This window comes from Aspergillus aculeatus (genome assembly GCF_001890905.1).
Source record: "Aspergillus aculeatus ATCC 16872 unplaced genomic scaffold ASPACscaffold_7, whole genome shotgun sequence".
In the NCBI taxonomy this organism is placed as follows: Eukaryota; Fungi; Ascomycota; class Eurotiomycetes; order Eurotiales; family Aspergillaceae; genus Aspergillus; species Aspergillus aculeatus.
Genome location: NW_017962982.1, coordinates 822,050 through 848,106, shown reverse-complemented (window position 1 = coordinate 848,106; position 26,057 = coordinate 822,050). Strand labels below are relative to the sequence as shown.

The 26,057-nt window shown below is 51.9% G+C and overlaps 6 protein-coding genes across 6 annotated transcripts; 2 read left to right on the top strand and 4 right to left on the bottom strand.

The window, feature by feature from the left end:
• Nucleotides 1-938: 938 nt before the first annotated feature.
• ASPACDRAFT_42904 (uncharacterized protein) lies at nt 939-2,923 on the bottom strand (the record flags this gene model as incomplete). Its single annotated transcript, XM_020201179.1, has 3 exons — nt 939-1,091; nt 1,161-1,887; nt 2,838-2,923. 3 exons carry the CDS (start codon nt 2,921-2,923, stop codon nt 939-941), a joined length of 966 nt encoding a protein of 321 aa, XP_020056658.1.
• A 179-nt stretch (nt 2,924-3,102) lies between these two features.
• ASPACDRAFT_42903 (putative G-patch domain protein) lies at nt 3,103-5,374 on the bottom strand (the record flags this gene model as incomplete). The annotated part of the gene is made up of 2 exons (XM_020201178.1): nt 3,103-5,110; nt 5,169-5,374. The coding sequence occupies 2 exons, from the start codon at nt 5,372-5,374 to the stop codon at nt 3,103-3,105; spliced, it is 2,214 nt and encodes a 737-aa protein (XP_020056657.1).
• A 2,359-nt stretch (nt 5,375-7,733) lies between these two features.
• On the top strand, nt 7,734-11,220 carry kin1 (putative serine/threonine protein kinase Kin1). Its single transcript, XM_020205141.1, has 3 exons — nt 7,734-8,171; nt 8,225-8,852; nt 8,905-11,220. Exons 1-3 carry the CDS (start codon nt 7,965-7,967, stop codon nt 10,848-10,850), a joined length of 2,781 nt encoding a protein of 926 aa, XP_020056656.1. The 5' UTR covers nt 7,734-7,964; the 3' UTR covers nt 10,851-11,220.
• A 2,582-nt stretch (nt 11,221-13,802) lies between these two features.
• Nucleotides 13,803-14,996, top strand: clrD (histone-lysine N-methyltransferase Clr4; the record flags this gene model as incomplete). The annotated part of the gene is made up of 2 exons (XM_020205140.1): nt 13,803-13,959; nt 14,045-14,996. 2 exons carry the CDS (start codon nt 13,806-13,808, stop codon nt 14,587-14,589), a joined length of 699 nt encoding a protein of 232 aa, XP_020056655.1. The 3' UTR covers nt 14,590-14,996.
• An 812-nt stretch (nt 14,997-15,808) lies between these two features.
• Nucleotides 15,809-16,747, bottom strand: ASPACDRAFT_42900 (uncharacterized protein; the record flags this gene model as incomplete). The annotated part of the gene is made up of 1 exon (XM_020201177.1): nt 15,809-16,747. One exon carries the CDS (start codon nt 16,745-16,747, stop codon nt 15,809-15,811), a length of 939 nt encoding a protein of 312 aa, XP_020056654.1.
• A 1,454-nt stretch (nt 16,748-18,201) lies between these two features.
• On the bottom strand, nt 18,202-25,158 carry cch1 (calcium channel protein CCH1). Its single transcript, XM_020205139.1, has 3 exons — nt 23,275-25,158; nt 20,902-23,223; nt 18,202-20,849 (listed from the first exon to the last, which is right to left on the bottom strand). The coding sequence occupies exons 1-3, from the start codon at nt 24,904-24,906 to the stop codon at nt 18,489-18,491; spliced, it is 6,315 nt and encodes a 2,104-aa protein (XP_020056653.1). The 5' UTR covers nt 24,907-25,158; the 3' UTR covers nt 18,202-18,488.
• Between the last annotated feature and the right edge of the window lie 899 nt (nt 25,159-26,057).

The window sequence follows — 26,057 nt, the reverse complement described above, 5'->3', positions numbered from 1 at the left end:
GAGTTACAGTCGTTACAAAGGAGCTTGAAATGAGATTATGCTTGGATGGGTGTTCCGATGTGTCGTCGCGATGATATATTTACTTTGCGTAGCAGGTTAAGCGCATCCGAATGTGAAAGGGGTTCTCTGCGAGCCACACGCTGCTGGGAATAAACTACTTTGCTAACATATCTGGCTGGCTAAATAGTTATCAACAAACCTAAATGCATGTGCCAAAGAAATTTCAGAAGCTTGGGAGAAAAAAACGAAGCCAATATAGCCGTTGAATCGTACGTAGCGGGCAAAATCTCATGACCCATAATTCATCACGCATGATACATGATCGTAACAAGCTCAAAAGTGTCAACATACATTATCCGTAGGAGGCGGGTATATCATCAAATATAAACCTTGACTAGACTGGGGCTCGTTCCAAACATTTTAATTCAACAAGTCATTGTGCATACCTCGCAAGATCCACTGAAGGAGCGCGTAAGGACGTAAAAGACCAGGAAATGAGTAGAAGTAGATATGCGACATGGAATAAACCGAGCACAAAGAACTGGAATCAATGATATCATTGGCATCGATAGGGGGAATCAAAACAGCAGAGAGGCAGGAAAAATCAGCCAACGTAGTTGGGGGTATTATGCGAAGACCAGGAAAAATAAAGATAAAGAATCAAAACAAATGCGAGAGGAGATGAGGGTAAAATGCAAGGCTGTCATTAGTTGCAATGTAAAATCATTGTGCCGAGTAGGGTAATGGTTGAAGCTGGTACCCTCAAAAACTGCGGTAAGACGCGGTAAGGGTTGAAGTCAAAGGGTCCGAAAGGTAGAGTCTGACCCACGGAGTCATCTCGAACCATCGATGTGGCATTCTGATCTGTCGAAAAGGAGCCGCAGAAGCCGGTAGATTGTGCATAAGCATTGAAAATGTTAAATAAACCAGGCACGTTCTCAACCATTCGTGAGCTGTGAGGAAAGGACATGTCGCGGGACCACTAATGCGTTGACGACATGGCCTGGGTTCCAACCCTGGTCGATCAGAGGCTCGTGCTCTTTCAGAATCCTGCCCAGGTAGGCAATTCTTACGCGGTAACTGCGAGGGATCTTCATGTAAGGTTAGCGATACGTTCGATGCAGTTGCATACGATTGAGGTATAATGCGTGATGACGTACCACCGCCTCCTGCTGCACTTTGCGTGCAATAAAGCCAACACTCTCGGTTTTTCCCACCGACAAGTCAATATCCGGACCTCCGCGGTCACTCAGTCGTGCTCGCACTCGGATCAAATCCCGCTCGCTGGTCTTCCCCTTCTCATCACGGCGGCGTTCCAGGTCGACGTCGGTTGCGATCAGGTCATCCCCTGAAGCTTCGTCCGAGGACAATCTGCCATCGTCGGTGTCGAATTCGTCCTCCTGGTCATGCACTGATCGAACCATGTTCTCTGGGTCGCTCACAATGCACTGTGGTAGTCGGTAAAGAGCGCCTTGTTCGTCGTAGCAACCCTGGCAGAGATCGCCGGTTGGGACTGTGATGCCAGCTGCGTCAATAATGGTCTGTGCTGTCGACATATCACCAGCCCGCATCAGAGTTACTGCTGCAGACAGAGCAGACCAAATTTCTGGACGACCCGTGACTCTGGTCTCGAAGAATGCCGTGCGCTCCTGATCGAGCTGCGCCCGACTCCATAATCGTCGTTTGCTATACCAGACATGACGACGGATGGGGGCGTTGTAATGCTGGCTGAGGGAAAAGTGATCATTCCGGATAGTCCGGGCGCCGCGTGTGCTAGTAGAAGCGTTGGTGCCAGACAGCGTATTGCTGGTTGTAATCGCTCGATGAGGAGACGATTCGCGACGCCGCTCTTCCGTGGCTACCTGCGCTGCATAAGCCGAATTATCGCTGTCGCGCGATGAGGAAAAGCAGCAGCCCTGGTCGATGACAAGATATTAGAGTCAAATCCGCCGAGACAATTGTACTGTAGAAGCGAGAGAGGGGTGTGGTATGGTGAGTACGTGGAAGCTCCTGGCAGAAGCAAGAACAACTCAGGCATGACACACAAAAGAACACTACAGAAGGGGAGAAAAGACATACCATCTTAAAAGAACAAGCTCCATCAGCCGGAGGGAAGCACTATAGTGGATTAGGGCCAGCGACGTCCAGACTAATTGCAGGACAGCAAAGAGGTATTGATCCGACGAAGACAAGCGGCGGAGGAAGAGAGAGGAGAGGGGGCTGAGGTTGCGGGCGAGGAACCAGAGGAGAAAGTCAAGCTTATTGGGGCTAATGTGCCGGTGTTCAGCGACTGGAAAATTGATTTGTTCAAGCCATCTAATTGGGAAGCCAGTCGTATGACCCGAATAGTGGTGAGAATTGGCTGGATCAAAGGGCTACTACTAGTATTTAGTGGTGGCAACGGAGCGGCGGGTTGCAGCTCACTCGCATGACGACACCGCGGGGGAGCAACTCAAAACAGTGAGAAGACACTCCTCTCTGTTTTGCTAGCAATGAGCAATAAAAGCAGTAGCAGTAGCAGACCAGACCCCGAAGGGAACGTGACTTGGAGGCTTAGAGGGGAAAGACTGGGCGAGACAAGGAAGCTTTAACGGTTGAGAAGAGGAGAAGAAACAAAGAGAGGAGGAGAACTTACGAGGTTCAGAAACCGAAGAGGGGGGTAGGAAGGAATGGAGCGAACGCCGGGTTGGAGTGAGGGGAAAAACATAAGGGAATCCCTCAAAATACACCTTCTCGGATCAAATCACCTATCATTCAGGTTCATTCATCCATTCCCCTTCCACTGTTATTGATTACACCAGTGGTGCTTTTCTACTGTTCCCTGCTGTGTGACAGACTTTCCAGCCAGACCGTTAGGCTTGACCGCAGACGCGATGAGATGGTGGCGCAGCCAAGAATGAGGTTTGCGGAAATCTTCCGGCATGCGAAGTACAGACTGAATTATCAGTCACCAGCTCATGCTACACAACAATCCACTGGAACACTAGCGGTCAGGAATCTGGCAAGTCGTATCTTCCACTCCGAAGGGTGGAGGTCACAATTAAGCTTCTATAGTCAATGGTGGTATACAACACATACAACAGGCTAATTACCAATACCAGCTCAGCTTAGTTCGTCGTCCTCATCCTCGTCATCACTACCGAAGATAGCCTTGAATACCGCCTCTCCTGGCCGCTCCGCCTCCAAAGCTTCGTTCCGTTCCGGCTCAATGACCACAGGCTCGCGAAGGACCACCGACGCTGCTTGCGCCGACGATGCATCTTCTGCCCCAGACGTAAGAGATCCACCTCGGCCGGCGTCAATCATAAGCTGATTCATGACTTCGCGCGACACCAATTCTCTAGGTCCTGGAACATTCTGGTACCCAGCGGACTGGAAGCGCCCGCCAGATGGCGGGGCATCCGTGCGTCCGCTTGCTTCTCCAGGATCTATCTGAACGTGATCCGGAGGCTTGACGTTAAATCGCTTACACAGCAGGCGCGTGGGATAGAGTGATATAGTGCTTCGAGTCATCGGGCCGAACATGCCAATCCGGGCAGCCTCTACTGCAGGGTCCTCAGGCTTTGCGGCAGGCTTGCTGAGGAGCGGATCAGCCGATGATGCATCGACTTTATCGGACGACTCTCTCGGGCCAGATGAAGCCGAAGTAAAACGCGATGCCATCGACCCCGACATGGGTTTGAAGACCTCTGCAGCTCGGGCGAACTCGTCCAGCTCCAGGGCCCATTCATCTGTAGTGGACCCTGGGACTCGATCAGGCATTGTATCTCGAAGCCCAGCTCGTACCTCGAGGAAGGTTCGATAGCGTTTTCTTTTCTCCAGGTCTTCCGAATATGGCATCCAGCCACTTGCCGCTCGGGTCAAAGCCTGAACAGCCACCTGCTTATCTAGTTTCGGCACTAAGTCCCACAAGTCTTTACGCTTCTGCGCCTCGGAGAGCTCGTAGCCCTTTGGCGCCTTCTCACTCAAGGCTGGCGGTAAGTCTGTCTTCCCGGTCAACTTCGCAATTCGCTCTCGACCTTCTGGGGTCAGCCAGTCGAATATAGATTTCCCTGGTAACTGCGCCTCGCCCAAAAGCGCAGCTCGAGCGGCTGGGTCCAGAGTTGAGACCTTAGCTGCCTCTGCCGTGGAAACATAATTCGATACGTCTTGTTTTTGAGTCGGGGTTTTATTGGATTTCCAGCCTGCCGGTATTTCAGGGGCCGCATACTTCTTTTCTTGGGTAGAGATAGTCATGTTGGAGATGCCATCGACAAGCAGAAATCCTTCCAGCGGCAAACGGCCATCGTGGCACTTCCTGAAGCCACTCGAGCTTTTGGCCGCGAGAACCTTCTTGGGAATATAAATCGGTTTATTGGTTATCAGAGGATTCGAGGATCCCGTGACTGGTTTTGCGTCTTCAATGGACTTTGCCTTTTTCTTCTTCTTCTTGTCTCCCCCAATGACACGATTGTAAGAAATTTGAGGCCCCATCGAATATGGGTCTTCGTCATCTGACCCAGTGTCGTTGAGCACTCCAACGCCAAAGCCTCCGCGACGAGTTTCCTTGACTTTGGGCTGTCTAGGCTTTCCTGGGGCTATGAGTCGTTTGCCAAAGAAGGAGTCATCTTCCTCGCCGTCCGAGTCACCGCGTGTCAACGCGCGAGCGTCAAGGCGGGCCTCCCCTTGGAAGCCAAGTCCCTTGTGATCGGTTTTGTGGATGAAGGCCACCATTGGCGGATTCTCCGGGGCAAACATAAACGTCTTGTTGGCATCCTCACCACCCTGCGTGGTGCCGTCACCTAGATTGGCGCGTCGTCGCACTTTAGGACCAACACCTTGACCTTCCCTCCACCCCATCTTCTTCAAAAGTTTCACTCCCATGGTTTCCCCGGTGGTTCTGAGAAGGTCCATCAAACCCCCGCGGCGCGCCAATTCGGCATCGGTCGTGCCAAACCCTGCAAAGTCATTACTTGTGGAAACCGTCTTTGCTTCTTCTGCTTCCCGGATATCCTCCTCATCCATAAAATCTTCAATCTGTTGTTTCCGGTTGTCCTTGGCACGGTTCTGCCGTGATGAGACGAAGGTTGCAGGGGTCCATCCCTCCTTCGACCCGACAGTATTGAAGTACCTGAAGAGGGTCGACCTTTAGTGTGCTGTCCACAGCGATCCATGAATCGTGAGCTCACCCGGCACTGAATCCACCGGTGAAGGCGCCATGTAGGCGTTTTCTTCCCCGGTCATCGGTCACTTCTTGCTTCCAGATGGGCGCGTAGGAGCCATCGTCACGGACGCCGGCATCTAAGGGTGGAAGAGGAGTTCCGTAAAGAGCGTAGGGTGACTGCTGCGCCTGTAGATCGGCCTCGAAGGCGGCTCGAGTTCTTTTACCAGCCATGCGGGGCGTGGGCTCAGTCAAGCATTACTATGGCTGCATCGAATTGATTCAGTCAACAACTGTAAAGATCGATAGTGTATATGGTTTGGAAGCCTACCTTGAGAGAGCGAATAGGTGATGCTGGTTAGATATGGAGGATCAGGGTGACTTGGAAGCAGTTCAATGTTGCGACTGCCAAGGACGAAGACATGTGACGGTACGGAATACGTACGGTCGGCTGCTCTGCGCACCGCCACTGGTTGTGGCTGGTACCGTAAACAGGGGCGGGTCTCATCTCTGGAATCTGTAATGGAGTTGCTGAGAGCATCAACGCTAGACACACAAATCCACCCCCAAACTTTAGGCTTTCAACCAGGATGTCTAAAGAACAATGTCATTTAACAGCCGCCAGTGACTTCTATATTCTCATACTCGATTAATACGAACACGAACTTCAAGTCTGTGTGCACTACGAAAACACTTAGAGCTCATATTATGCTCCGCACATATAGAGAACACATACACTCAGGAGCATGTAACAACAAGAAGAAGAGTTGTATACAAGTACGTACTGAGTATGAAGAGGCAATATTTTTTGCTCGGCTCCAGAATTATCATCAATCAACGAATAATGCTTGGCAAGAGAGGTGAGCTCATAGGACCAATTTAAATTGGACCGATCAACTGGGAATCTCCAGTGATCAGCATCTGCCTCCCTCGTCATTCTGCCCATCCATGCCCAAAGGAAAGAAAGGATTGAGGACCAAAAAGTCCGACGTGCCACTGCCTCGTGGGAAGGCAACGGCACAGGGCGACTCTGCGTGACAGGCCCGTGAACGTTGTTGAGCTTACAAATAAGGGCGAGCGCCCCGTGGTTACTGAGGAAATTGAGGGACTGACCCTGTGTAGGTACTATGCTTAACCGCGGTTTATTAGCCCGAATCGAAGTGGTAATAATGAATTGGCTGTATGGATGGATGTAGTGTCTCGTTTCCCCTGCGTAACTTAATGAAAATCAATGAATCCATGATCCATGCAGAAATAGAATACGAGCCACAGTCATGTTTAACACTGAAAGGCAAATCTACAGAAATGTCGATTTCTTTATTTTCCCACCTGCTCTTATTCTTATTATTATCATTACTATTGCTCTTGCTGCGGGGGCCTGGCCGACACCAGAACACTATTAATATATCGTTCCAATCTCTAAAATTTCTTAATTAAAACCAGCAAGCGGAGCGACCCAAATGTCAGAGTCAGACCCATTTGGTTGTATAAACTAGTTTACTCCTAGTTGATGTACCTAGTACTACATAGTACTAAGTAGGAGGAATTGACGGCGCCATACGGTACCCGAACCAAACTTCTTTCTCTGGTTGCGGTGCAGTGGCCCCTGTCGTTGTTGAGAAAAGTCCAGCCAAAGTTCCGTAGTCACGGAGTTAACAGTTATGTACCTTGGAGTTATGTGTGTCTGTGTCTGTGTCGGCCTGGGACTGGCTGTCTTTCTTCTCCGCAGCCGCATCCATCCATCGTCACTTTCCCATGACTGTTATTCCCTCGTGCATTCTTTCTTGTCTTCCATGTCTTTCTTACTTGCTTTCCTTTGCCTTGCCTGCCTCTTTCCTTTTTTTTTTTTTTTTTCCCCTTTGCCCTCTTCCTCTTCCCCCCGATCTCATCATACCCTCTCCTCTCTTCTCTTCCCGTCCCACATTCCCTAGATCTCACACTCTCTCTTCCCCTGCCATCCATCCTCCCCCCCACCCTGTTTCCTAGTCCTTGTCTGTCCTTCCTTTCTCCTCCGCCTCCCCTCCCCCCTCCCCCTCTCCCTACTCCATCCTGGGGAGCCTTTGTACATACAGTACTCACATGGGTGGAACCGCAGCCATCAGCAATCTTTTTTAAAAACTCACTTTGGCTGTTTTTATCCTTTCCAGCGCTCGCTCCGTCAGCCAAAACCGTCTTAAACTACGCCCGTCTTCTCCTCCCCCCCACTTGCTCTCCCCTTCTTCCTCCCGACCGGTCGCTATTATTGAATATCCCCCTCTCCTCCACTCCCCTCTCAAATCCTAGCATTTCCATACTAAAGGCGGTCTTGGGCTGAAAAAAGCACACGCTTGGCCTGTGGTTGGCTCGGAATTTCTCCAGTCCAGTGCCCACCGTGATGTCCACTACTGCCCCATCAACTGCGTCGCCTTCGGTCGTCCGCAGTCACTCGACTTCCTCCCGATCTCCCTCCTATCGTCCTCCCTCATCCGAGCTCCCTCACCGTACCCGAAGTGTTGCTGTCCGACCTGCGACAGCCTCCCAACCACAACATCAATCACCACCATCCTCGTCGCAATATCACTACCAACCCCAGACTCGTCACTCTCACTCTCACTCCAAGTCACAGGCTTATGATCGTCGGCCCCCTGCGAACCAAGCGGTTTTTGACACCATAGCCCGTCGGGATTTTGAGGCTTCTCGCGGAGCTCCCCCATTTACTCCCCGAAGGGAATCCTCGCGGGACCGTTCACAGGAGCGCCCTCCCACCTCCTACCGTCCCGATTCCTCCTCCAACAAGCACCGGGGTTATTCATCAGTTCAAGGCCATCAACGAGACAGTGTCGATATGGCGACTGCGGGCCCCGTCATGCCAGAGGGTGTCGCAGGACAGCCCCAGGCTGCCGCCGCTCACTTACATCCGGCGAATCCCGTCCAGTCAAGGCGTCGCACAATGATCACAACGCCAACGGGTCAGTGGGCTTTGGGCAAGACGTTAGGTGCCGGCAGTATGGGTAAAGTAAAAGTTGGAAAAAACATGGATACAGGAGAACAGGTGAGTCTCGTAATGTTGCTTGCCCTCTGTTGCAGGATCTCATTGCAGTTCAGGTGGCCGTCAAGATCGTACCTCGGCAATCGACCGAAGAGCACCGCAGCTCGCGCGAGGCCGAACGGGCAGACCGCTCGAAGGAAATTCGAACAGCGCGTGAAGCAGCTATCGTCAGTCTCGTCAACCATCCTTATATTTGTGGTATGAGGGATGTAGTAAGGACCAATTACCATTGGTACATGCTGTTTGAGCTCGTCAACGGGGGTCAGATGCTGGACTACATCATTTCCCATGGAAAACTCAAAGAGAAGCAGGCACGCAAATTTGCCCGTCAGATCGCGAGTGCATTGGACTATTGTCATCGCAACAGCATCGTGCATCGCGACTTGAAGATCGAGAACATCCTTATCAGCAAGACTGGAGACATCAAGATCATTGATTTCGGTCTCAGTAATCTCTTCTCTCCACGCAGTCAACTCAAAACCTTCTGTGGAAGTCTTTACTTTGCCGCCCCCGAGTTGTTGCAGGCAAGGCAGTACACTGGTCCAGAGGTGGATGTTTGGAGTTTTGGCATTGTTCTCTATGTTCTAGTATGCGGTAAAGTTCCGTTTGACGATCAGAGCATGCCCAAACTGCATGCCAAGATCAAACAGGGCGTTTTCGAGTACCCTCCAGGGCTTACTGCAGGTTAGTATCCACAGTCTATCGTTTCTCCCTGATACTGATCTCCAACACGCAGAGTGTCGTCATATTATCTCGCGCATGCTGGTTACTGATCCCAAACAACGCGCAAGTCTGACTGAGATCATGAATCATCCTTGGATGAACAAGGGCTTCAATGGCGCCCCTGAAAATTATTTACCGTACCGAGAACCTATCACTCTGCCTTTAGACCCCGAAGTCATTGAAAAGATGACGGGTTTCGACTTCGGACCGCCCGATTACATCACTGCGCAGCTCACCAAGGTCATTGAGTCTGAGGATTACCAACATGCTGTAAAAGTGAGCGCCCGCGAACAACCCGCTCCAAGCTATACAGAGAAGAAGCGAGGGGTGTTCGATTTCTACAAACGACGGAACTCTGCCAGCAGGGACACGCTGTCCGCGCCGTCTGCGGAAGCCGTTCAATTGGGCAATGACCCAATAAATGCCTACAGCCCGCTGATTTCAGTCTACTATTTGGTCAAGGAGAAGCTGGACAGAGAAAGAGCCGAAAAGAACCCTGGAGCGTTGGGAGTTCCACACGCATCCGGGGATTCAATGCTTCAAATGCCAGATCTTCCAGCACCGGAGGCCGCTCATACCAACCAGTATCACGTTCCGGGAGAGAAGGACAGTGGAAGAAGGTCGCGCCCTAGGGCACGAACGCATGGTGATGACGACTTGGCGGATGGCATTAAAAATCTTCACCTGGGCCCGCAGACCGGACATTCCCCGGGTCCTACGTTATCGCAGCCCGAAACCCCAGCGAAGAAAGAAAGCACGGCAGCGGGTATTTTGAGACGGTTCAGCACGCGCAGGACAAAGGAGCGCAGCCGCGACCCGGAACGTGGAAGACTTGGCAGTCCCCACACCCCAGCACTCAACGTTCAGCCACCCGCAGACTTGGCCTCGCCCCTATCCAGAGGGTTCAGTGTGAAGAGAACCCGACGCGCAGATCCATCTCCAACAGCTGTTCCACCCGGATCAAATCAACTCCCGCAAAATGATTTACTCAAGGCCCCAAGATCAGCGGAGCCGGCTTCGCGGTCAAATAAGTTCCTGGAAAGATCCGCCAGCGTCAACTCGGCCGACTATCGTCCTCGTCGTTCACGGCGAAACGACCCTGACGCGACAGGCCACCCCCCACCAAGCAGTGGATCAGACTATGCCAATGTACAGAAAGAGCTGACGGCTGCGAGGGAAACAAAGCTAGGCCGCGGCCATACCGCCCGGACAATGTCATTAGGGCATGCTCGTCGGGAAAGCATTCAAGCCCGTCGAGCTAGGCGTGATGCTACCCGAGAAGCAAATGTGCCTGAAGAGACGGATGCGGATATCACTGGAGCAGGCACTGCTTTGGAGAGTGCCAATGAAGGGGAGGACCTGTCGAAGCCCGTATACCTCAAGGGCCTTTTCAGTGTTTCGACCACGAGCAGCAAACCTTTGCCTGTAATCCGAGCGGATATCATTCGCGCTCTGAAACAACTCGGTGTCGACTACACGGAGATCAAGGGAGGCTTTAGTTGTCGTCATGCCCCGAGCATTGACCTGGATACAGTGATGGATGTTGGGCCACCAAGCCCGGACCGGCAGGGTCAGATTTCGGGCCATCGTCGGCGCATAAGTTTTGGAGGGTTGTTGAGCCACGACGAGGGCAGAGAGGAGTTTCGCCAGACGCCGCGCTCCCAGCGTCGGGCTCGAGCGCCCCCTGACCACAGCTTTGTGACCACTCCTGAGGGCTCTGACGATGAAGCCGGTCCTCGGCCAAGTCGCGACCTCGGGGTGGTTGGAGAACGTGTAATGGGTGAGACAACGACACGAGTTCAGAGTGACACAGGAGAGAATCTGGTACTCCGATTCGAAATCCTTATTGTCAAGGTACCTCTTTTCTCGCTGCATGGGATTCAGTTCAAGAAAGTGGCAGGTGGCATGTGGCAATATCGGGAGATGGCGAAGAAGATTTTGGACGCCCTGCGACTCTGAGTGCATCTAGATCTGCATGATACGTTATGAATCCATTTGCATGCCGATCAGAATTGATTTGATCCACGAAGCATTTGCATGAGCATGATGTTTTTCTTTTGTGGAGCATTTCCTATGTCAATTTTCGGTTCGCATTACCCTTGAGCTGGCTCATTTATTTTAGGGGGGATGTTTTATCATGGTGTATACTAGACTTGAGCAAGGATGATCATGGGTGCGGTGAGATCTTGTTCTTGTGTTGCTATTGGCCACTATTGTATATTTCTTCTCTTTTCTCTTTGCCTTAATACTCGATACCTATACAGTTGTTTAGAACTGTTATACATAGGTCATGCAGGTAGGCGTAACTTTCAGACATGTGAACTAATTCTGACAGTCATGTTTGTTACAACTGTTTAAACAACCAATAGTCTGCTGGCCATTAGACACACGCGAGTAGCAGCATTCCAAAGTTTGGATATGCTTAGGTCAATGGAGAGCTTATAGTGTGTCCCAAGAACGGCTCACATCACGGTGCTAAATGAGGTTGAAGTGATGCCGAACTGAGGAGAGTTATAAATATACTTCCCTGGCATTAAAATCCAAGAGGTTAGCTTCTACCTAGTACAGCTTGAATCATGCGCTTTGTGATATGAATGAAGATTATACAGGCTGTTCCACAAGGGATACCACAACAATTGAAAGAAATCATGCATAAGGCTGTAGTCCGAGTCCTTGTCGAGAGAGGCTAACCCGAAAGTCGACTCGAGGCCTGTGAAATTGACCAGTTGGCGGCTGGCACGTCCCACATGTCACTATTTTAACAACTACCCAGGCCACCAGAAAACACTGAGGATTATGCCAGAATTTTAAGCTGGACAGATGTTATATTCTCCCAAAGAGTCAGCAGAGATAACTTTAATATTACTAAGGCCACCGCTTCTTTTCTAAGAATGCTTAAGAATATCCTGAGATGTTGACCAGGATGTGTGCTGCTTAGTCACAATCTGATATGTCCGCGCCGACAAACAACAAGATCTATAGGGAAGGTTCAGGCTGTGATCTTGTCCCAGGCAGAGCATCTATTTAACCCGAAACACATTATCTGGGTACAATATCCCATGGAGATTTTTTCGAAACTGGAAATGTGTTTATTTGTCTGGTGCTTGGCACATGTGCGAGGCCAATGCTGGTTGACTTATCCATTTGCAAACAGACTCGGTTGGGCGGGTCGAAGCAGCTCGTTACTTTGCAGTTCATCCGAGGCCACTGATTGGCCAATTCAGAATGCTTGCTGGACATGCTATCAGCACAACCATCTTCCCAGTCAATATTGGTCATTCTGAGCTTTTGACTATGTGTTAGTCTCTTGTGGCATATTTGTACTTTAAACTCAGTACTTTCCAAGAGAAGAAAAATGCTGATTTCAGTTAATCAGGATTTTTTGATTCTTTGACTTTTTGATTTTCTATATAATCATCATTCACTTGATATTAATTAGCTAACTGAGCAGGGTATTTCCCAAACAGGCTAGACCATTTTTCAAGTCCTGTCTCTCTCCCTTTCCCTGAAAGCCAACACCGCCTCAACACCGCTTTCCCTACATCTTGTCTGTTATGTTGCATTTTTTTGATACTACAACATCAGTGGTCTCTTGGTCTGAACTGTGGCTACCATGTCAGCTATGTTCATCGACCTGACATTAGACTCGGAGACGGAGGAGTCCAATCAGGTGAGTTTGCTTGAGTCCTTTTGACTTTCAAATCTGTGTTTTTTGGGGGTTATCGCCTCTCAAGGATTTCCCGCTGGCTTTTGAGTATACCCCGTTGCTATGTTGCTATGTTGCTATATTGCCTTTTTATACAGCAATAGATCCCTTCTGGACTTAATTATGCCTATTTCTTTTCTATCTTTTCTAAATATACCCTGCACACCTTCTCAAAGTTTGTACCTTTGTATATATCTAAATCCCAAGAACAGCCCCCAAACAAGAACCATTGTGTTAAGGCAGAATGCACTGGTAACAGCAGCTGACTTGGGCTCTAGACACCATCTACAAGCGCAGCTTCACTCTCACGCAGCCTGGCTCACCGCGCACCCAATGTCTCACAGTCAGTGCCGGTGAAGAGAAGAAAGTCCGACACAAAAGATGTATTCTCTGCTCTAGCAGTGTCAAAGTTCTTTGACAGGTCGAACCATCATGAGCCAGGGCGGCGTGTCTCCTCCCAGCCCGAGCCGATCAGACCAAGCTCGAGACGAAGCATCTCAAGCCAAGAGGCCCAGAGCATTGAACGCAGACAGAGTCCACGACGCTCCAGCGCCTGGCCAGCCACTGCTCCTTCTGCCCTTCGTTCAGTAACCCCGGACTCTTCATCAGCTTCTACCCCCCATTCCACCATCCCAGATGTCATCATTCCTACCCCGTCATCTCGCCAGTTGAAGTCTGAACTCCCTGAATTCCGCAGCATCAACGGCCGTGCATCATCCTCATCCTCATCATCCCACGCATCCAGACCAATCCCTCCCCTCCAGCCCCCCACAGCCCTCTCGCAGACCTACTACCCCACAGACGCCCATCAAAGGAAAGCCATCAAGGGCGCCTACCCTAAGGCCAAGAAGGTCAAGCGAGCCGACACGCCCCTGGTCCTCGGCGCCCCGGGCCCGCTGCTGACCCGACCCCCCAACGTCCGGCACCAGACGCACAAGACGATGCAACGCAAGCTGCGGACCATCCGGGGACCCGAGGTCACCTACGATCCGGCCGCAGAGTCCCGCCTGGCGGATTTCATCATGAACTTCGAGTTCGTCAACACCAACCCGCTGCGCAAGGGCGTGGTCCCCGTGTCCGAGGAGTTCAACGCGGGCTGTACCTGCGTCGGGGTGTGCAACCCGCAGATCTGCCTGTGTCTGTCCAAGGAGGAGGACGAGAGCAACACGAACATCATGCCGTACCGGGGAGCCCCAGACGACCCGCGCATGATGGTGCTGAAGCCGGAATTCCTCACGCGCAAGGCCATGATCTACGAGTGTAGTGACCGGTGTGGGTGCAATGCGGGATGTTGGAATCGCGTGGTCCAGAATGGACGTACCGTGCGGTTGGAGATTTTCTATACCGGGGATCGTGGGTTTGGTAAGTGTCCCTGTGCTTTGGGTCAACCCAGCTGTTTCTTCCTCATAGTCCGAGTAATGTTCTTACTCATAATTCATCTCAATAGGCCTCCGCTCACCAGACCGTATCCGCGCCGGCCAATTCATCGACTGCTACACAGGCGAAGTGATCACCACCACGGCCGCTGATCTCCGTGAAGCGGCTCACACAGCGCACGGCGCATCCTACCTCTTCAGTCTCGATTTCTTGAACGGCCAGTACGAAGACTATGAGGAGGACTCCAACAACGACGAAGATGAAGCCGACGAAGACGACGACGAAGCCACCGAGTCCGGCTGCAAGTATGTGATCGACGGGCGTAACTTCGGCGGCCCGACTCGCTTCATCAACCACTCGTGCAACCCGAACTGCCGCATGATCCCTGTCTCTCGCAACCACGCCGATCGAGACCTGTACGATCTGGCCTTCTTTGCCCTGCACGAGATCCCGCCGTACACGGAATTGACCTTCGACTATAATCCCGGTTCCGACGGCGGCGGCGGCGTCGTCAAGAACGCCAAGATCGATCCCAGTGCGGTGCGGTGTCTCTGCGGCGAGGCGAATTGTCGGGGCCAGTTGTGGCCGAATCAGAGGAAGAAGGGGGTGCGGTGAGATGAACAGCACAGCCGAATTTGTTGGTCATTCACCTCGTCTTCTTTGCTGCCTGCTTGCATGCCTTGAAACGGAACCTGCTGCGGAGCACCTAGTACTTTGGCAACATTTCTAACGGGTCAAGCATTGTGATATTCCCCTGAGGCGTTTGAGCCAAATGACCTTCTATTACAGGTACAGCCTGCGCTCAAGACAGAAAAGCGTTCATACATACATCTTGTATGTCCAGACGTCTTCTGATACACCGACCTTGTTTTATTCCCTTTGATCTGGACATCCACCTCTACTGTCCTTGTCCACTCATATGTGCATAGACCTTCCTATGGCGCGGTGTTCATAGTTTCACCAGTTCAAGACACACATACGCATACACACAACCTTGCACATTTTACCCTTTTGCACATGTTTTCTTCGACTCACGATACCCTGATCATGTACGTACATTCCAGCCTTTTTTTTTTCGAATACGATTCCAGCCTGCATGCAGCCTGAGGGTCTTCACCGGCTTGTCTTTACGTTCTGCCTATGCAGTTGCAGTGATTCTTTTCTTGTTAGGAATTCGAAGATGGATCTTCCGAGGTCTGAAGTCGGCAGTTTACCAACCGAATCGATCATCATACACCTTTCTCAGATACAAGTCAACTCCCCGTAGATGCCAGCTCTCCCACGCTAGTCTCTACAGGGTATTATGTTATCATCCGGCCAGCCAAAGGGATCAATCCTCATATCCAAAGTATGTAAATTAGGTAGCTGTAAGTAGGTAGGTATATCCCAGTACCCAGGATCCTGGCAGAAAGTAAAGTAGAGTAGAACAATAGCCGCACACATACACAGTCGACAAACTCACAAAGCATCCGCCATAGCCATAGCCAGGAACACCGAACTCCGCCTGACCCTTGCCCTTTCAACGCCCGTACCCAAATCAACAAGTTCCAACACACGAATGAAAACTAAGTAATTCCCATGCACAAACCGCCCACGGTACTCGCTATCCAAGTCCCAAGCAGAGCCAAAAAAAAAGCGCCTCCACAAACCACGGCACCTGTTGCACCGACTCTCACAAGCCGCATTTAGTGTAAACGAAACACCCCCAACCCTTAACCCTCAATCCTTTGGCGGTATTGATCGATCCATCGGTAGGAGTCTGGTCCCTGGTGATATTATCCCCAGGTAGTTACCCACCCCCCGAGAGAGAGTTTGCGAAAGAAAGGAAGCAAATTCACCCCGCCAACACCTCCTCAATCCCCTCGAACGCCACCACTACCCCTCCCACTCCAAGGCCCCCCTTACCGATCATCCCTATCCCGCCCGCCGCAACAGTACAAGGCAACGACGGTCTGGGCTCCAACATTCCCAACCCCACCCGCTCCACCGCATCCCCCGCCGCGCGGCCTTGTTCCTCGAGCACCTCCTTTTCGATTTTCGAGAGGTTCCTTGGTCTGAGTTGGTGGTGGTGGTGGTGCAGCTGTAGTGGTCGAGGAGTTTGAGTCTGCGGATTCAGTCCCAGTCCCGGTCCCAGTGTTAGGGAGGGCGAGGGCGAGGGCGAGGGCGATGACGATCGGGAGAATGAGGGGGAGAGGGAGAGGAGGGAGAGGGGTGGGAGGACTCGGTCCTGGTCCTGGTCCTGCTGGTGCTGGGGCTGTTGCTGTGACTGTGACTGCGTCTGCCACTGCGTGGTAGGTGTCCTCGGCGCCGGGGTGAAAGGGACTAAATGTGGACTCAGGGGTGGGGTGGTGAGATCTCGTTGTTTGGTGGGTGGGTGGGGGTTATATTTGTATTGCGGTTTGGTGGTGGTGGTGCTGGGTTCGGTCTTGGTGGTGGTGGCCCCCGAGGAAGGGAAGTGTAAGCGGTGGAAGGCGAATGGGGGCGGGGAGGCCGTCGAATATAGCGAGGCGGAGGAGGTGGAGGAGATGGATTCCGGGTTGGAGATGGGGGAGGAGGTTGGACTGGTGGTTGTGGAGCTGAGCGGGGAGATGATGGGCGAGGTGGAGGGGGTGAGCAGGGTGGTGGTGGTGGTTCTTTTGGGAGCGGGTTTTTGGGAGTGGCTGTAGTGGTGGTTTTGCGAGGAGGATGGCGGAGGGAGAGCGAAGGTGGTGTGGAGGAGGTGGAGGCCGGGGGTGGATGTTTGTGTATGTTGGGGTTCGTTGTGGGCGGACATGGTTGTGGTCGTGGTCGAGGTGAGGGAGGATATATGGGATGAGTAGTATTGAATTATGGTGGGAGTAAGGTGGTAGGTGGTAGAAGTATGGAGAGTAAGTGTAGATGGGCAGCAGGTAGTAATGGCAGTAGGTAGTAAAGATGATGATGATGATGATGATGATGATGGAAAAAGAGTAGGCAAGTACTCCGTAACACAAGTAGACTCAGACTTAGTCTCAGTCTGATGGATCCCGTGTGATGAATCGAGGGTGATAGATCGACTTCAATCTCAGGTGTATTGTGGATTCACACCAGGTAAGGTAAGGTAAGGTAGTGTAGTTATAAGTTCGACTCAGTCAAGTGGAACGACCCCTCAAGGACCAAAAAAACCCTCATTCCAATACGAGGACACACAGACAGTAGTAAAAAAAAAAAAAAGAAGTCGACTCCAGGTGATGATGACATCCAAGACCAGAGAGCAGAGCAGGGACTGATCCATCCATCATAATATAATCCCCCCCCCCCGTACACAATGATAAATGCCCGTCAAGAAGAACTAACCGCAAACAGACACACTTCAACTCCCACTTCCCGCCCCGTTTCCGCTCCAGCCGAATCTTAACTTCTTTCCGACTGCAGCAACACCAAACATTCTTGCAGGCCCCTGTATGTTATGCAATTGATGATGGCGGTTTCAAGGGCTTTTCGTCCCGAGCATGGAGAGCACCCTTTCTTCCTCCTTCGGACTCCGTCTCAGTAATCAGTAATTAGGGGGAGTACGGAGTAGAAGTATACTGTACGGGCAGTACAATCCAATTGCCCGATCCGGGGCAAAAGACCCAGAATAGACCCACCCAAACCAGAGATCACGCCCTGTCATTCCAGCTAATTACCAGAATTCACCCTGCTCGCCCTGCTTCTTCTCTGTCTCCCCTCTCAAAGAAGGAAAGCGATTTACTCTGCCAGTGCCAGGCAAAACCTTACTCATGTTATTTCCCCCCCCCCCAACCCAATTTAGGTACATTCTATGTACAATACATACAGCCCACAAAATCAGGGCAAACAACGCAAATCAGGCGGAAAGGAAACCCCCCCCAACCAAAATCAACTAATTAGCGATCGGAGAAATGACAATCATGATGTAACCAGTTTTTTTTGCTGTGTGTCCTTTTTTTTTTCTCTTTGTGTTTTTTTATTGAACTCCGTAATTTCTCCCAACGATGAAAAGTGATAGGTCATGCATTTGCATCGCATTGCGTTCGATTCATCCACGTGATGGATCTACACCAAGGCAGGCAGCCCACACAACAACACAACACAACACAGCACAGCACCCGACTGACTGGATCACTCCACTATGTTCGATACAGTTCTATTCTATGCTTTTAGGTTCGGTTTTTATTCTTCCAGGTCTGGATTACTAGAGGGGATGTAGTTTCTACAAGACCACAAAGGAATTCAGAATCGAGTCTTGCTGTACAGTACAATAAGTTAACACTGGTTACACTGTATCCAGTGTGTATCTTTCCACATAGCCTAGCTCACTCCTCAAGATGAAAATCTCATCATCAACATCATCATCACTTATCATGATCCCGGCTCCTTCCCCCTTAATGTACATGGAACCTCTCTAGCATGCCTCCTGAAATACAGAATGTCTAGATGCAGAGCTAACAAACGGGAACGGTAGAACGCTAAACAGAAAAAAGAAAGACACCAGAAAACCCTGCTCCACATCGGCCCAACCTCAAATCACATATTTACTCGCCGGACCGTCGTCGCTGCGTAAAACTCCGCCGGATACTCTCGCCCCACGCCGAGTCGCCCAGCGACTGCATCACGTCGTTGACGTTGGGCGGCCGCTCCGACGTCGCGCTCTGGATCTCCTCCAGCACGTCTGGCCCGCTGCCATACGACGAGGTCGTGTTGGCCCGCTCCCGCCGCGGCGACAGCGACGGACTGATGCTCGACCACTCGGTCGGCGAGTTCGCCGCCGAGATGCGCCCGCCCATGCTGGTATCGATCGGGGGCAGACCGCCCAGCCGGGACGGTCCCCCGCCGTCGCGTCGCGTGGGCGAGGTCGGGGACAGCATCGGCTGCAGGGGCTCCTCACCACTGCCACTACCACCGAAGGGGTCGGCAGGACCCGGAGCCACGTGGGTGAGGGCCGTGGGCTCGTCTTGCGATCCGTCGTCCACGAAAATCTCCGGCACCGAGAACTGCGGCACCGCGCTCATCCGGGCCGACTTCTTGTGCTCCACCTTGCGGCGGAACTGCCGCGACCAATACAGCGTGTCGAAAAACCCGATCACCGTCTGCCGTCGGATGGTCTCCTGCACCCGTTGCAGGCGGGCCCGGCGGCGCAGGAACTCCTCGAGCCGGAGACTTTTACTGTCACTGATCACGTTATAATGCGCTAGAATCATAAGACACGAGTGGAACGAGATCCCGCGCACCGGGTCCGCAGACACCAACACCTCCTCATAGAATGAATTGAGCTGCTGTCGTCGCTTGCGGATATTCTCCACTGGGATGCGCCGCAGGATGCGAGACATCTTGTCCAGATCAAGCCCTTCGACCACTCTCCGATGCGCAAGAAGCGAGTCGCGCCTGTCAACCCGACATTCTTCCAGAATCTGCGGGATCGTGAATTCGCCGTCGTAAATCCGCATGGAGAACATACCGGACAGCTCTCCCAGCAGTCGCGGGAACTGTTCCTTGGTGATGTATCCCGTTCCATCCGGATCGTACGTAGCCCATGCGTGCTTGAAGCGACGGACATCCTCGCGGCTGATGGCGTAGAGCCCGCTGCTCTTCTGATACACGTACGAGAAGCTCTCGAAGATCAGGGACGTAAACAGTGAAACAAAGAGATACATGCTGATGATGTTCCACGCAATGAAGAGCGAGCGAGCCCACGGGGCGCTGCCACAGTCATCATCGAAGTAGTTGCTGCTGTACGTGCAGTAGGGCGGTTCCATGGTAGCGAAGTCTTCCATGACCTCGTTCCATCCCTCACCAGCACTCATCCGAAAGAGGAGAATCAGGGCGCGCGGGATGTCGCGGAAATTGATATTGTCGCTTTCTTGAGAGCCGAATTTGGTCAGGCCAAACGCCTGGTTCATTGCGATCGCGAAGACCAGGAACAGCACAAACCAGGTGGCTAGCAGATTCCCAATCGCCGTGAAACTGGCGGCAGCCGTCTTGAACAGTTGGTCGAGCTGATTATTCCGGGGAATGATCAGCAGTGTAATCGACACAAGGAAGAGTTTGTTCAGCTCCGAGACGACATGGCCTGAGTTCGCAAAGGTGAGAATCGTCGTGATCAGTGTTCCAGGTACCGAGATCAACGAGTAAAGGTCCCAGGAACTTCTGCTGAATCTGTGCCAGCCAAGGCCAAGGATTCGGATCGCTACATTGGCAATGTAGACGATGTTGAACGCAAAGAACAAGATCTGTCGGATCGTATTCCACAGATGGGCCTCTGGGTAGAACTCCAAGACCAACAGTAGAAGATGAAGCGTAAGAATGCAAGTTACAAACTTTGCCCATCGGCCGTGTTTTTTGACAGCCACGCGGTAGCACCACATCTTCCACTGTTTGGTCTTATTGTCGAAGGATCGCTTGGAAGGGTTGATCTGCCTCAGCAGCTTCCGCAACTCCAGCCACGAACGCTGTTCCGCGGTGAGATAGGCCACTCCGGTCTGTTCCGTGTAATTGCGCATGAAAACAGACACGAACAAGGTCAAGACAAAGACGGCGCCGAGCAAGTTGAACACGATGAAGAACAGCCCGTTCTCCGGGGCAAAGTAGTCCTGAGGCTGCTGTCCGACCCCGACGATACTCATTGCACTCTGCTGCACATCAATCCACCCTTCTTGGGAGACGATCTGGAACAGAATGAAGAGGGAGTCACCGAAATTGTCAAAGTCGTAGTAGGGATTGGCAGCGGCTCGAGGCGCAAGCACATCCCAGTTGGAAGGAGAGCTCATATACTCGCCGATGCAGGCGTCCAAGCTACCTGCTACATCGCCATCGTTGCACTGGACCATCCGCCCAGCGAAAAGCGTGACCCCATAAATAGCGAAAGGGATCAGAAAACTCATCGAGACCGCAGCAGCCTACCGACATCAGCGTTTGCAACCATGTCATCCTTGTCAGTGGTAAACTTACAGCAATGACCTTCCATCCTCCAACGATGATGACCGAATGGAAAGTACCCTTGGCACTATCACTAACGTTCAGCAGTCGCAGAGCTCTAAGTGCTTTGAAAGCCCCAATCGCCCGCGTCAGGCCCCAGTCCTGGTACAATGAACCTCCAACACTGATCCAAAGAGTGATCAAAACGATGCCGTCAAGAAAGCCCCATGAACTGCGGAAGTACGCATTAGGTGTCCAGAAGAACCCATCGGCAATGACTTTGATGAGGGCCTCGATCGTGAACAAGATCGCAAAGCCCATGTCCGTGTAAGTGAACCAGTCTCGGTTATTTTGGAAGTGGGTGCTCTGATAAATCGGAGTAGTAATGCAGGCCAGCAGAACCATTGCGACAATGGCGGCATAGATGAAAGCAGAGAAGGTGAACCACACGGGCTTGTATGGGTCGACACCCTCCACTCGCTGGGTTCCGCGTCCAGGTCCGACCATACGCTGGCAGAACTTCCGGACTGCGTTATCCGGCGCGAATATGAACAATGACTTGTTGTAATTGGGGTGGCGCATCAGATATTCACGTTGCGCCCGCTTTCTCTGCTCGGCGGCCGATACGACCTCCCGAGCCATTGTCCTCGGATCCAATTCATCGTATGCTCGCGAGAATTTCAGCTTGGAGTAGAATGGATTAGGCTCTCGACGCATGACCGATGTCGCGAACTTGTTCCAGGTGCGCGAGAAGATACCAGGCTGCGACGTCTCCGCTGTGGTCGTCGTTTCCAACGGCACGCTTTCCCTCCGTTCGGACTCTGGCGGCTCCTGCTCGTCGAGGAATTCCTGCACAACAGCATCTTTCAATAGCATCTCCAGCGCCGCTGGCCCGTGATCAAGAGGATCCTTGTAGCGCTCGGAGTTTCGGCCCATCATCAGGATCTTCGAGAGGGACAGGTTTCCCTGCGAAGACATGTTGACTTGCTTCTGCTCCAAGAATGACCTGACTTGCTGAAGCCGCTTCTCATCCTCTGATACATCAAAGCTTTCCTGAATCACAGCAATGAACATGTTCAGAACGATGAAACAGGAGACAATGAACCACATAATCAAGAAAGTGGCCGAAATCCACGAAGTCTTGTAGGCTTCCGTGTATGTCGTGGCGTTGTACAAGATGTCTGTCCAATTCTCGCTAGACAGGATCTGATACATCCCCAGGAATGAGTTGTAAATGTCAGAGAAAGTGATATAGATGAAGTCTCCGCCATCATCTTCCTCAGGAATTTGACCACGGAAGAGCTCCGTTGCGAAGATGGATGCAAGGAAGGTAATCAGGAAGACGAAGACGATAAGATTCAGCAATCCAGTAGCATTGCGGAAGACTACCATGATAAGGTTCCTGGTCACTGTGAACGCGAGGACTACTCTGTACACGCGAAGAATTTGGAACATCGTGAGAACATCATAAGCACGGGTGTTCCTGATGACTGGGATTTGGATGACACAAGTAACAATCACCAAACCCAGGTCAACCCAGTTGCGGGCTTTGATATGAAAGTTGCGCCAGTCTGAGGCGAAGCGCAAGAGAATCTCAATCAGGAATACGATAGTCACAATGATCTCTGTGTTGTCAATAAGAGCCTGGCGGTCAGCGCCCATAGAAGCACTTCTTTGGGCTTGCACAACCAAGTCAAAGATGATGATACAGACCCAGAGCCATTCCGTCTTGTCGTAGATACGTTTGATAGTACTTATCTTGCGGGCGGACGGGTCCTCCTTGTCGGTTGAGTCTATCTTCTGCACGGCGAATGCACTGCGCTTGCTTTCTTCGCGAATGACTTGGAAGGAGTGTGTAATGACCGCAACCAACAAGTTGACCATCCACAAACTCAGAATGATCAACCCACACACGAAGAAAAGAGAGGCAGCCAGGTAGTCACTGTCGGTGGTATAATAGAGAATATCCGTAAATGTGTTCGACGTCATGATCACAAACACAAGCTCCAGCGAGTTGAGGATGTTGTCAAAGCTCATGGTCCCATTGTAGGGGTTGTCGCCCTCAATGCATAGAGACCCTTGAGGACAGATGTAACCCTTCGGGCTGGAAGTGGTGGGAATCCCGTCAGCACTTAGCCATGGCATATTATGACCGTTGTTAAGGTAGCCACCGCAGAATTGTTCATCCTGCGTATAGTTGTCTTGGCCATTCACCCCGATCCAAACACAAGTTCTCCGTAAGCTGGACTTGAAGCTCTGGATGCCGACAATGGCAAACAGGAGCCAGAAGAAGCCTATGAGAAATGCAACGTGCACGAGCAGTGGCGCGGCCTTCTTTAAACTTCGCAAGATGATCTAATTGAGTTAGCTAGAAGTCGGCTGTACAGATATGAGTGCCAGGCTTACAGAAGTACCGTTCGTCAAAGCCAGAAGACGAAGGATTCGGAGACAGCTGAGCATGCTAAAGACATACAGCTGCTGGCGAGTTTCGACTCCATAAACCGAGAGGAAGAAAGAAACCCAATAAGCAATCAACGCGACGAAGTCGAGACGGTTGAACGAGTGGCGGAGAAACGCACGATGAGCCAGTCTCACGCGACTTTTCTGCAACGGATCATCGGCTAGTTGGTGCTCCAGTTGATGTTGATTTTCCAACTGATTTAACCCGCCCGTGAACGTTCGTATGATCGAAGCCTGCGGCTGCTCCGGAGCGACGGATGACTTTCTCACTGAGAACTGACGTTGTGGGATGATGAGGTTTTTCCCCTTCTCAATCACGGCTTTCCTGAAGCCCAATGATCGGTCAATTGTACTGTATTCAGCAGGGTTGATGATTAAGCCGGACACCAGAATTCTCGCGCCGATCTCGAGGGTATAAATGATGAAGATCGCTAGGTAAACATAATCCGTGGGGGCATTGCCCCAATTCACATCGCGCGGATGACTCCAAACGGAACGAGATGATTCGACTGTCAGTAGGATTGTCTGAATGCAGATCACCAGCAGAATAAAAGGCTCAGTGAAAGGGTGAACCAAGATGTCACACAGCCACATTCGGAGAGCATTGTTCGGACCCAGTAATCCCAGGGACTTGCCCCTCAACGGGTTGCTGACCTCGCGCCATGCCTTGCTATTCGAAGGTAGCTTTTCGTGATGATGAGCCGCCGGGCTGCGAGGCGTGAGGGGAGACGGTGTATCGTGCGCATAGTCTGGTAAGGACGGCAGGGCCGGTGGTTCCTCCATCCGCGCATTCTTGTGCGACTCCTCCCTCAATATCGACTGTTCCACGACCTCCGATTCGTTACTAAGGTTGACGATACGCTGAGACATAGACTTCATCATCGAGCTGGCTCGCTGCAGAGCCGACCCGGGGGCTGAGGGAGACAGCGAGCGCGACCTTTCGCCAGGGCTGCTCAGCCCGCGCCGTCTGCCATGAAAGCCGCCCTCCAGGTCGTCGCCTAACCGTGCATCCGAATTGCCCGCAGCAGCGAGCTGGGCCGTGGGCGCACCGTATCCATCATCGTGGTGCAGAATGTCTTCGGAGCTGGAGGCGCCACCCATGGACTGTACGTTTCGGATATTCGTTAACGGGGTCGTATCGGTGTAGGTATCGGTGTGGGAGAGATAATTCTCGGCCCCGTCTAGGGGAACGGTGTCAAGGTCTATACTGGAGCCATCGCGGGTAGGTTCCGGCGTGAGAGAGGCACGGTGCGAGGGGTCGAAGCTGAGTCCGACCGAGGAGATTGCTTGGGCGAATGCGCCCGGGTCATCGATCGTAGCGCCTTCGTCCTCCTCGTGGTGATGCGGGGGCACGCCGGCCACCCTGTCGATCGGAGAATCATGCGCGATGCGCTCGTAATTGATCCCGCTTCGGCCTCTGCCAGTCAATGACCGGCTCAGTCTGCTCGCAACTCCACCTGCCGTATTCCTCGGCTCGAGATCAGAGTCGAATGGTCCAGAAAGGTCCTGTAAGGGGATTGAGTGCTGGGAGGAGAGATGTTCGTCGTCAGTGCCGCGGTCATGGCTGCTGGAAGCCATGGGGGGCAATTCAGATGCGCTAACCGAACGCAGACATCGCAGGCCGCTGCAGGTCCAGAGGGAGTCGAGAGGAAAGGAAGACGCAGGGCTCCCAGACAGCAGTTGAGAGGTGCGTGCGAAGGTGCAAATGCAGGGGGAAAGTGAAGAAGAGATTCACCGCTGGAGGCGGAGGGTGCGGGAAAAAGCTGAGAATTAGTAGTAGTTCGAGCAAGCAGTGTACTGGACTCGTACGTACGAGTACGTAGGCGAAGCAAAGCAGTCCAAGGTCGAAAGAGTCAAAAAAGGGCTGAAAGGTGACCGGGGTGGGCTCCCCGAGCGGAAAACGTGGGCCAGGATCCAATCAAAGCTAGTGTCCGACCATGATGAATTCGAAATTCGATCATTAGAATGGAACACTCAGGAAGTCAGACAGATGGGGAATGGAGGGCCCAAATTGATCGTGTCTTTTTTGGGGATGGGGGGGGGGGAAATCACTGGTGGGTGGACAGATTGGCAGAAACAGCGACGGTGTATGGATTCTGGACATGATGGACATGAATGGAGTGTCTGGAACTACGCCAATGCGGCCCTCGACTGGGGCGATTTATCCATCCACGACCTCTGTATGGCTGAAAGGGAGAGAAGAGACCCCCAGCATTTGCTAAACATCCGAGCCTTATGATGATTCGAAAAAAAATATAAATAAATAAATAGAAAAACATCATTATTCTGGTTCGATGGATCATTTCCATACCCGCGGCCTGCCTCACGCTTTCCTCTTCTCCCCCGTGTCCCTGACAGCAATGAGCAACCTATCAGTTACGTATTCCTGATTTTTCTCTGGTACAGGGAGTCTAGATTTTCTTTTCTCCTCCACTCTACACTACGTATTCAGTCCAGCACTCTACACTCTACTGTCTTTCAAACGTCACTCCCATACATCAGTCAAGATCAACATTCCACAATTGATCGAAAGTACTCCGTACATACTCGGTAATCATAGCCACCTCGCGCGCCACACCGAGCAAGAAATGGCTGCCTGCGACCAAAGCTGGTCCCCACCACACCTCCGGAGCATCCAAAAATAGAGTCCACTCTCCGTCCATGGAGTCCATGGAGTTTCATCCATGCAGAACCCGCTAATTTGCGTGTCTCAAGGCGTCACAACGCAA

Coding starts and splice junctions, on each gene's coding strand:
- kin1 (XM_020205141.1), top strand. CDS start 7,965: ATGGCGACTGCGGGCCCCGTCATGCCAGAGGGTGTCGCAGGACAGCCC. Junction 8,172..8,224: donor ACATGGATACAGGAGAACAG/GTGAGTCTCGTA, acceptor ATTGCAGTTCAG/GTGGCCGTCAAGATCGTACC. Junction 8,853..8,904: donor CCCTCCAGGGCTTACTGCAG/GTTAGTATCCAC, acceptor TCCAACACGCAG/AGTGTCGTCATATTATCTCG.
- cch1 (XM_020205139.1), bottom strand. CDS start 24,906: ATGGCTTCCAGCAGCCATGACCGCGGCACTGACGACGAACATCTCTCC. Junction 23,224..23,274: donor CTTTGACGAACGGTACTTCT/GTAAGCCTGGCA, acceptor TAACTCAATTAG/ATCATCTTGCGAAGTTTAAA. Junction 20,850..20,901: donor GAGGATGGAAGGTCATTGCT/GTAAGTTTACCA, acceptor TGATGTCGGTAG/GCTGCTGCGGTCTCGATGAG.